Raw genomic sequence first — 10,305 nt, 5'->3', positions numbered from 1 at the left:
GTTGTTATTTTCAAAAATCCTAAATATTTTTTCCCATTTCCAGTCGGCCAATATGTCATGCTCGCTCATAAATTTCCATCTTCCCTTTCTCCCTCTGTCTTTCCCACGGGAGGTGCCAGACGGCCAGTAATTTGGTTGTCTTGGCTTGTCTGGAGTAACACCTGCCCCCTCTCTGGGGAGGGCGGCTTTCAGCTGAAAGCGAAGAGGAGAGGGAACACAGGCATAGAAAAATCACTCACACACATGGACGGACTGACCAGCCGTTTGAAGGCTCTCTTTCCACAAGGTGCGCTTCTTTCCACAGCGAGCGCCGGCATTTAAGTCCTACTACCTACACATATTCCAACAAATATTTCAGCGTCATGGTAATTATAAGGCGAGAAAAAGCTTCGATTACCTACAGTGATTTAAATTTCAACATTATTTTCTCTGTTTAGAGATCAGACTACTGTTGTGGTAAAATCGTATTTGTGATAGAGAACTTCATGCAATTTTAAACAAGGAGTTTTCTATCCAATTATATTTTCCAAATCAACCTCGAGAAACGGTAACCATGTCATATTAATGGAAACCTTTATATGCAAATAACGATTTATTTGTGGTTGAGTCAAACCTTTAAATCTTGTTTGATGATTGTTAACACACATATCTTTTAAAAATAAAACCTATTATTATCATCACGCTATTGTAAGAATGACCTATAAATTTGCCAAATATAACACTTTTGTCGTTTGATTATGATATTGCTAACATAAATGAGGGTTTTTATTGCATGTCTTAACGTTTTACAAAACAAACTACAATGTCGTTGTTTTTTAATATTTATTTGTTAAACAAGTCAACATAAGTATATGAAAAACTATTCGTTAGAAACCATCTTATTGTAGCGACTACACTACAAAATAACGCTGTAAAGCGACAGGTACACGATATAAACCCTGAAAAGACAAGAAATCTTTGGATAGCGGATAACGTTTTTTTTCCTCACTAAAATGAGTCTATTAAGAGGCTCCAAAAAGACAAAAGTATATAAATAAAACATCTCTAAATACAGCATATACGAACAAAATATCCTTAAAATCATTTTTGGTCGCAGCACAAGGATGTCCCCCAGGAATTTTACTGTGGCGTTTTCATGACAGCAGACTGCTTAACTAAGTCCGTCTTAGTTTTAAATAGGCTTACTTCATTGAACTTATTCTGGAAGGGCGTGACTGTTCTTGTTTTTATTGCATTTCCCCAATTTCGTGAATTTAAATTCCTGATATTAAAACTGGTGTCATAAAGTTCGTTCTAAAAATATTTGTCGTCCACAGAAAGATTTATCATTTCCAAGCAAAGGATCCCTTTAACACTCAAGAATCTACAACCGGAATTATTACAAGACATACAAAAGGTTCTACCGAGAGTTAAGCGCTAATCTCTGTCATACACATATACACACATTTCAAACAGATAACAGCAGTAAATTTCTTGACAGTTGCGTTTACAACGTAGGCTACATAAAATAAAAAGTATCACTGAAGTGCAAATGAAGAGCGACAGAGCCACTTTCGTAATCCCCACACCACACTCTAAAATATGAGTATACATGAATATACATACATTTATACGTGAACAACGGTCATTTATCTATTTTAAAAAGACACATTGTAAACATATATACGTCAAATTAAGTCAAGGCCTTTAGAATGTGAAAAATGCGTGTATGAATAAATATCTTAAATAAATAAAAAATTAAATAGATAAATAAATAAATAAATAAATGTATTAGATGTATTAATTGATAAATATATATTATATAGGCTTAAATGAGCACAGTCAAGAAGAAGTGGCACTTTTATAATTTTTAAATAAATCATTTATCTTCTTCCGTTGACTTGACAACCACGAGACTATTCATAGCTAGAGACGCTGATTAATGTGATTTTAGCTGTACTGTAGTTATTTTTCCCTATTGTTTTCACTCGTCCAAATGACTTACAGGTAAGTATGTTTTAAGTGTCGCAGTTATGAAACATCTAAAACTACTGCAATCTAGAGAACACAAAGTGAGCATGATCTCTTTCTGTTCCTGCCCGTGAAATCAACGTAATGGCAGTCTATGTCGATATTTCCGTGCCTTTCTATGTATCAAGTACTGGTATTATTGCATTCCTATTTTTGCTTTTTCAGCTGGACAGGTAGTTGCTGCGGCACAGCGCATAACCTGTAGCTGAACTCTTTTTACGGTTGTGTACCAATGAGCTGCTCAAGAGATGACTTCATTCAGGGTATTGTACTCCTTTAAAAACCAAACGACACACTTTGCACTCCTTCTGGTCGAAGCCCAAAAAGTCATTTATCATAAGCGTTCGAGGTTAAAAAAAAAACAAACAATTCTTTTATTATGGGCGTTCCTATGTTTCCTTGTTGTAAGTGATGTTGACTGTCCGCTTCGTCTTTCTGGACGGTGACTAAACATCTAAAACATGATTTAGGTAAGATATGTAGCAAATTGCCAGTCTGAGGATTTCAATCTTGGATAGTTTCTTGTCGGGTGGCAGGGTGGGCAGCAGTTTCCTCAGCTCAGCAAAAGCCACGTTGAAAGCCTCCACCCGGATGCGCTCCCTCGTGGCGTGGGCAGAGCGGTACTTGGCTGTCGCGCGCCGCCTCCTTCGCTTTTCCTCCCGGCTAAGGGCTTGCGGGGCCAGGGACCTGGTCTTTCCTTCTCCCTCTATCGGTTCGTCAGAGACGCAACCAACTTTAATGTCGTTCAGCACCGATTCGGCGTCTGACTGACTCCAAGGCAGGTCGGAATCCGGTTGATCTGGACTCAGCATCATTTTTTAGACCTCAAGCTGCAAAGTCTAAAATGAGAACCGACATAACAGCATATTACATTGCTTTGTTTACATAGGGTACCTCCACAGGCTCTGCTGGAGTTAAAGATAATTCAATATGACATCCCACAGTTTTATTCAGTTTTGGTGAGAAAGAGACAGAGAGAGTGAGAGAGACTGGTCTTTATTGTAATGTGTTGACTAATGTCACGTGCTTCTGTAATAGCACTTTTAGTCTTAGCCGGTCGATACTGGTTACCATCTTACACTATATAAATAAACGAAAAACTGTAGTAGACCTAGTTTATGATGATGATGGTGGTTGCATTAAAAAGAACTCTCCCTGTCTCGTTACCCCATTCCTAGTGTAAAAATAATAGTTTGGAGCTGTTGGCTACTTAAGAAGCAGGCATATTTACGGATTCTACATATCAATATATTTATTCACTGTATAATAAAGTCATTTTCCCTTAGTGCAATAAAGGCCATCGTTAGGCAACCTTAGCCTTGACCATTTTTTCCCACCAAGAACATTGCCGAAAAATGATGAATAACGATTAACTCACTCAACAAGCGAATAGGCCTGAATATATTACAAATCACAGGACTCAGCTGGCGATTTATAATTCTCCCATTCTCTGTATAATTTATTATCATTTAATATAATATGTTAACTGTATTTGTTACTTTCGTGCCATTTTAACAAGGAAAACACGGGAGTATTTCAGCGACTCGGTGTTCTGCTTACGCGCAGTAGCCTACAAAAAAACTTTACTTTGTTCTGTAATTGAGTTTTTATTACGTTTTCATAAGCAGTTATTTTGTTACCGAACTTTGCAGTCGCAGCAAAATTAAGGTTTTTCGCCATATATTCACACTTGTCTTACTGTAATGTTACTTTGTTTTTCTTGCACAACCTTTGTATTGCAGTCTGAAAAATAAGTACATTCAAAATACTCAAATGAATTAACTTTCTTTTTTTAGTCAGCGGTCATGCAAGCTCTAAAGATTTTAGCCAGTATTTAGGACTATGCAAAAGATAAAAAGGTTAAAAACTTAAATTCATTAAAAGTGTTCATTTTTTTAAACTATACATATTGCACATATTACATGAGAAAATTGCTAAAGTGACATCGGATTTCGTGATGTCTTTTGTAACTACTAGCACTCACCGTGTACTAAGATGTCGATTACCTGAGCCGTAGACTGTTTGAAACCCTGAGGTCCTTCTCAGGAGTTAGGCTACTCCACACGACAGCTCTCACAATAAACACCGCGGCTCTGTTAGGTTTCTTCCACAAAATAACATCTTCTCCCGCTCCGCTAGTTGTCCACCTTACATGGTAAAATTATGCAATTGCAACCTGTTAATTTATTCGTTTGCGCAGAACTTTAGATGGCAAGATTACGTTTTGTTTATCCTTGTGTTTGCTGTAAGTTTGTTCGAGTTGCCTCGAATGTCATATTATATTTATATGCCGTAATACAGATGCGTGTCCTTCAGTACAGCTTTTTGGATAAATATTGTTCATGGATAAAAATCTCGAGAAAACATCTCGAGTTTTCTTCTGACCCCTATTAGGAAAACAAAAGAGACAGCGATTTAGATTGAGATCGCAACAAAAGTGCTGAGATTCGTCCGTTTCTCTCGTTAGGAGTGATGATGAATTAAAGTCGTCATACAACACGGGCAGCAGAAGAAGATCTTTGATGGTAAGGCAGATAACAGATTTCTCCTCCCTTTCCTCTGTTCCTGGTGTTGTGTGAAGGCCGCTTTCCTGATGGTATAGCAGATAAGATTAGAGCGAACCCTCCTAATAAAGGCTTGCCCGAGTGACGGAATACATTTGTGCGATCGTATTGTCTGTCTCGCTCCCCCTTGCTCCCCCCACCCCTTCCGTAAACACGCACACACACGCAGACACAGACACACACACACACACACGCACACACACGCACACACACACACACGCACACACACACAGTCGTCCATCCTCCCTTACGGTATCACCACTAGAATAAGCCCACAGATAGTGTGAAGGATGACGCGCGACGGAGACGTATCCTACCCTCTTCTTTAATAATGAAACCTTTTATTACTGAAATTTCAAAATCAATGACCTCACACACACAAATACACATCTCAATATGATAGTTCCACTTTTCATGTTAATAATAACGAAATTGGTCACGTTTGCTTTATTTACACATAATCGCTATTAATTACAAGATCAGTCAACGACGTCAGCGCAAAGACAACGCTGACTTACTGTTGTTATAGGCATGTAAATGTGATCTGCGGGTAGCCCGGCTTTATCTCGCTGGACATTATCAGACTGACGTTTTGTGCCGGTAGCTTGGTAAAAAAAAAAAACGAAACCTTCCCGATTTTGTACTTGAACTTCTACAGTCATTCAAGGGAACCTCCGAGGCTTCCTGTAGTTACAGGACATGTACTCTATTTCTTCTCAACTTCTGGAGTCTACAGGAGCTGGGTAGTCGATATGATTATTAATTATTATTGTTGTTGTTGTTGTTGTTGTTGTTCTTATCATTGATATAATAATAATAATAATAATAATAATAATAATAATAATAATAATAATAATAATAAATAGTCATATCAGATCAAAATAGGCCATCAGATACATGTAATAAGCTAATAGAATGAATAAGCTTAAAAATTTTGAAACGAGACTAAAATAGACACTTGAAAATAAAACAATTATAAGTATTTACCAAAATACCAAAAAACAACCTGTTACGTCCTGCCTGTCATGTCCGCCTGACCCTCCTCTCTAGCTCCCTCATCTAGGTGGACTAGAAACTGGGCAACTGCAATCGCTGCTCATTGATTATAGTTCAGCATTTAACACAATAGTGTCCTTTCATCTCTTCAGGACATTTACGTTAAGAGATGTAGGAGCAGGGCCTTCAGGATCATGAAGGACACGTTCCACCCCTGATGTACACTGTGCTCTTGTACCCTCAGACCATAAGGCTTCTGAAACTGGACGTGCCACTGCACCTCACACCCTGATGTACATTGTGCTCTTGTACCCCCAGGCCGTAAGGCTTCTGAACCTGGACATGCCACTGCACCTCACACCCTGATGTACATTGTGCTCTTGTACCCCCAGGCCATAAGGCTTCTGAACCTGGACATGCCACTGCACCTCACACCCTGATGTACACTGTGCTCTTGTACCCTCAGACCATAAGGCTTCTGAACCTGGACATGCCAGTGCACCTCAAACCCTGATGTACACTATGCTCTTGTACCCTCAGACCATAAGGCTTCTGAACCTGGACATGCCACTGCACCTCACACCCTGATGTACACTGTGCTCTTGTACCCTCAGACCATAAGGCTTCTGAACCTGGACATGCCACTGCACCTCACACCCTGATGTACACTGTGCTCTTGTACCCCTCACCATATCCGCACTGCCACACTGGTCACTTTTTTATGTTTATGTTACAGTTCATCTTGAACATACTTCTCTGCTTGCACTTTTAGCTTGCATATTAGCTTTTTGCACTTTAAATAGTTTATATAATTGGATTTTAACTTGCACAGTCTAAAAAAGAGCAGTTCAGGATGCATTTCGCTACGTGTTGTACTTTGCATGACTGTGTATGTGACAATCAAAGAATGTTGTTGAATCCAGCGTAGCCTTGATGAGTCACGCCTGTTGCTTGTTACCCCTGTATTTAAGTACCTGTTTGTCTGGTCAGCCCAACTCCGATCACTGACGGTGCTCTGCCTGTCTGCCCGTCTGCCTGTCTGCCTGTGTCCTTCCCCATACTCACCTTTTCCTTTTGACCCCTCATGCTCTCGTGTGTTTTCCTGCCTCCATTCAGTTTAATAATAAAATAAAACCCTTTTTTGTTCACCAGCTGACTGCCTTTGAATCCTTCCTCCCGCAAGTTGTGGCACAATTTAAGCTTTTCAGTTGTCCAACCTCAGTAAAACTTATTGCATATTACTAGTGATTTTTATTTTTGCAATCATTCTAATTTGTTTGTTCATTTATTTGTTTGTTTGTTTTTTCAGAATGCTGTAATTGTGAAGGTATCGTTATACTGTTTGTCCAGTTTTGATTTTGGTTTATGCTGGCAATTATTTTAGTCAATATGCATTGTTTAATATCCTGAGTTTTCAGCTTTTTCGTACTCTGAGTGACTAACAATGTCATACAACCATGTGTCTGTCCCATGTTTTTGTTTGTCGCTGAAGATCTCCAGCTTCTAAATTGCCCACAGTGTGTGGCCCCTTCCAGCCTGTTTTGTGTTTCTTGCTATCTGGAATATCAAGACACCTCAAGCCCAGACTGTATAGGTGGTTATGGAAGATGGATGGATTGTCTTATATATATGGTCTTACTGAGACTCTTTACCTGTTTGCTAATGGAAACATTAAATAAACAAGGAATAATTACTTGTACTGAACAAGAAAAAACAAAGATGGACAATAGGAGTCAAATCTGGTGTAATAAATGACAGAATAATGTAAAACATTAACAAATCTTTCGTCTGCAAAACTAACGGGACGATCTTCATTCCATTCACAGGCAGGACTGTATCATAGGTAAGAGGTTAAGAGAAATTAGTACACTGTGGGGAAAAATGTTGCCAAACCTTTGCTAATCCACTTCACGAGAAACATGAAGCTAATCCTTATCAGATCCCGCTGAATCTTTCTTCTCAGCGCTTATCAACTGCATAACTTAGTGATCTGTCTTATCGCCATCTGCAACATTGACGTCTGCCACGTGGCGGGACACGATCGTCGGCCTCCCATTTGGACCTCGTCCAGGCCGAAATGTCTCACGGTAGCAGTAAAATCATAAATTAGAGCTGCATCTGTGCGCGTGTGCATCTGTCTCTGGGTGGGTCGGGGGAACCCAGCCAGTGAGACAATGTCTTCTTCGGCAGGACATTGTGTAAACAAGACTGGCGATGTGCTGTCAGATTAATGAGGCAGCCAACATCCTTTTGTCTCGCAAACACAGTTTATGTTTGTAGAATTATGTTTTCAATGCGTCTTTTTTATCAGATGGCAGGGAGGCTTAGCACTGCAGGAATTTTTCAATTTTCAGAATCGGTTTCAAATCCCTCCTCTCTCTATGTATGGAGTTTGCATGTTCACACAGCGTTCCTCAGATTTCCTCCTTCTTTCCAAAAACATACATTTATGTAGATCGGCATCTCTAAATCGCCCATTGTGTGTAAGTTTGTGGTCTGAGATGGACTGGCAACCTGTCAAGGGTATTCACCCTACCTGTCCTGAACATTCCTGGATAGCTGCTGGACTCACTATGAACCTGAGTTAGAAAAGAAGTTATGGAAGAGGCACAGACCTGTCATTTTCCTCTTAGACTTCATAAAAGACAAAGACAAATAATAAATCACCTATATCATATCAGTGATATCAAATAATAAATCACCTATATCATATCAGTGATATCAAATAATATACCACCCATATCATATCGGTGATATCAAATAATAAATCACCTATATCATATCAGTGATATCAAATAATAAACCACCCATATCATATCAGTAATATCAAACATCTCTGAAACCAACGCAATTCAAGTGTCAGACTATAGACACTATTATATTTCAGGAGCACGGTGTAGCTCATCAGGCCAAGTGCATGTAATCAGAAGGTCTCCAGTTCAAGCCAAGCCCCAGCAGAACAGTCACATGACTGTGGGCCCTTAAGCCTGGGATTGCAAAGCACCACAAAGTGACTCTCAAGCTTGCTCTCACTTATATGTGCATCTCATGGAAAGCAAGATGGGGTGAGAGAAAACTCTCCGCACTGGGATTAGCTACCATCATTCTTGTTACTATATTTTAACAGGTATCACAGAAAAACAAACCTGTGTGTTTTTTTTCCCCCTCCATTTACATTGGTAGGGACTCCGTGTCTTTAAAAATGCAATCGCACACAAGTAAGCAGTTGAAGGAGGAGCAGCAAAGTTACAAGCAGCCTTGTGGGGGACACGTGCTCTCATTGCGGGGCCGGACCGCCTGAGCTGCAGCACTGCTGGAATTAAGAAGCAGTGTCAGTCTGGAGGTGACGGGTGGGGATGTGAGCGGGCAGCTGGCAGCTGTGGCAGGAGCTCCTAGTGAGCTTGGAGCCTGAGCCAGCGAGACATTTCCAGGGCTAGACTCAAGGGCCCGGCAGCAGAAACCCACTCAAGCTGATATATAAATAAACAAACACAGGGTAGAGTCTTTGATGCGCCGAGACAGAATGATGAACAAGCCCTCACTTCATGGAAACTAATCAGCTCAACTGGGCTCTCATTGTTGGCGCAAAGATTTTTAATATACTGTCCCAAAGCTTGGCACTTTTCCACTGAGATTTTACAGTCCATGCAGTCCAAGTCAATCATGGAATTCTGTATTCATAAACAGACCTTTGTATTTAAATTATTAAGGCCCCCCAATATCAGTATCAAACTTTCTCCTACGTCGCTGATCGTTTGTGAGTAAATCTACACGCACTGTCCCTGTTACTCCTGTTAGCTCTGTGCTCTCTAGCTGATGGAGAGGTGCTCCTACTGCCTGATAGGGAAGTCTAGTGAGTCTTGGGATAGATAGATGATGGAGGGAGCCTGTCGTCACACTCTGTATGTGATCCGTTTTGTTGCCAGTAAAGACACTTCTGGGTGGTCCTCTTCTTCCGCTTTCAGGCTGTTCCGGATGAGTGTGATCAGTTCAGCCATTCGCTGACAAAAGCCCTTTAAAGCTTTGCATAGCATGTATGAGGAATGTAATAAAAACCATAAAACCAAGCATCAAAATAAAGCATAAATGCAAACAGGAAGTATATTTTAGTGTATATTCTCTTAATTCTCCACCTAAAATCCCAGTACTGCCTATTTGATGAGGAGTAATTGGGAATAAGACTACTTTGCACATTGTAATTGCGGATTGCACATGATTTATCTTATATAATATATATGTATCACTGAATGTTGTCTGTATTGTGCTTGAATCAACTTTCTCCACGGCACTACTTGAACTTGTGCACTGTTTGTACAGTACTGAATTTGTACTGCATTTATAGCATACCTTGCATTAATTCCTTTGTCGTGTATATTGTGTCATGTACTTATTTTCTTTCTGCATTGTGCCCTAATTGTTAATTGCCTGGCATTTGCAACAGTAGCAGGATGTGCTAACACACATTTCCACTGGCCCTGGTTGTGTGGTAATGAAGTTTCAGATTTTGATTCTGACTCTTAAACAGGCCTTTAATGTGTGGTAACACTGTTAGTAAATTCGCTGTCCAGAGTCCTGAACTGTTCTCTGATTGACTGGAAGCCAAGCACCATTCATCTCCACTCCTTCAGCTCTTCTGGGAATCAACACAGCCTGATGACAATGCTGCGGTCATCGCATCGAGTCTGATTTGTTGCCATTCTTGGGAAATCTGTCTTAAAACAGCGCAGCATGTGTC

At 40.0% G+C, this 10,305-nt stretch overlaps 1 protein-coding gene across 2 annotated transcripts; it reads right to left on the bottom strand.

The window, feature by feature from the left end:
• Positions 1-824: 824 nt before the first annotated feature.
• LOC125709865 (helix-loop-helix protein 2-like) lies at positions 825-4,696 on the bottom strand. 2 transcript variants are annotated; one of them, XM_048978828.1, is made up of 2 exons: positions 3,995-4,696; positions 825-2,849 (listed from the first exon to the last, which is right to left on the bottom strand). In XM_048978828.1, the coding sequence occupies exon 2, from the start codon at positions 2,823-2,825 to the stop codon at positions 2,457-2,459; it is 369 nt and encodes a 122-aa protein (XP_048834785.1). In that variant the 5' UTR covers positions 2,826-2,849; positions 3,995-4,696; the 3' UTR covers positions 825-2,456. The 2 variants fall into 2 exon arrangements, with proteins under 2 accessions (XP_048834785.1, XP_048834786.1); XM_048978829.1 differs by having other exon boundaries at positions 4,017-4,696.
• Between the last annotated feature and the right edge of the window lie 5,609 nt (positions 4,697-10,305).

Source organism: Brienomyrus brachyistius, chromosome 16, assembly GCF_023856365.1.
Source record: "Brienomyrus brachyistius isolate T26 chromosome 16, BBRACH_0.4, whole genome shotgun sequence".
Taxonomy (NCBI): Eukaryota; Metazoa; Chordata; class Actinopteri; order Osteoglossiformes; family Mormyridae; genus Brienomyrus; species Brienomyrus brachyistius.
Note: the sequence above shows the minus strand (reverse complement) of the source record. Positions and strands in the feature narration are given on the sequence as shown.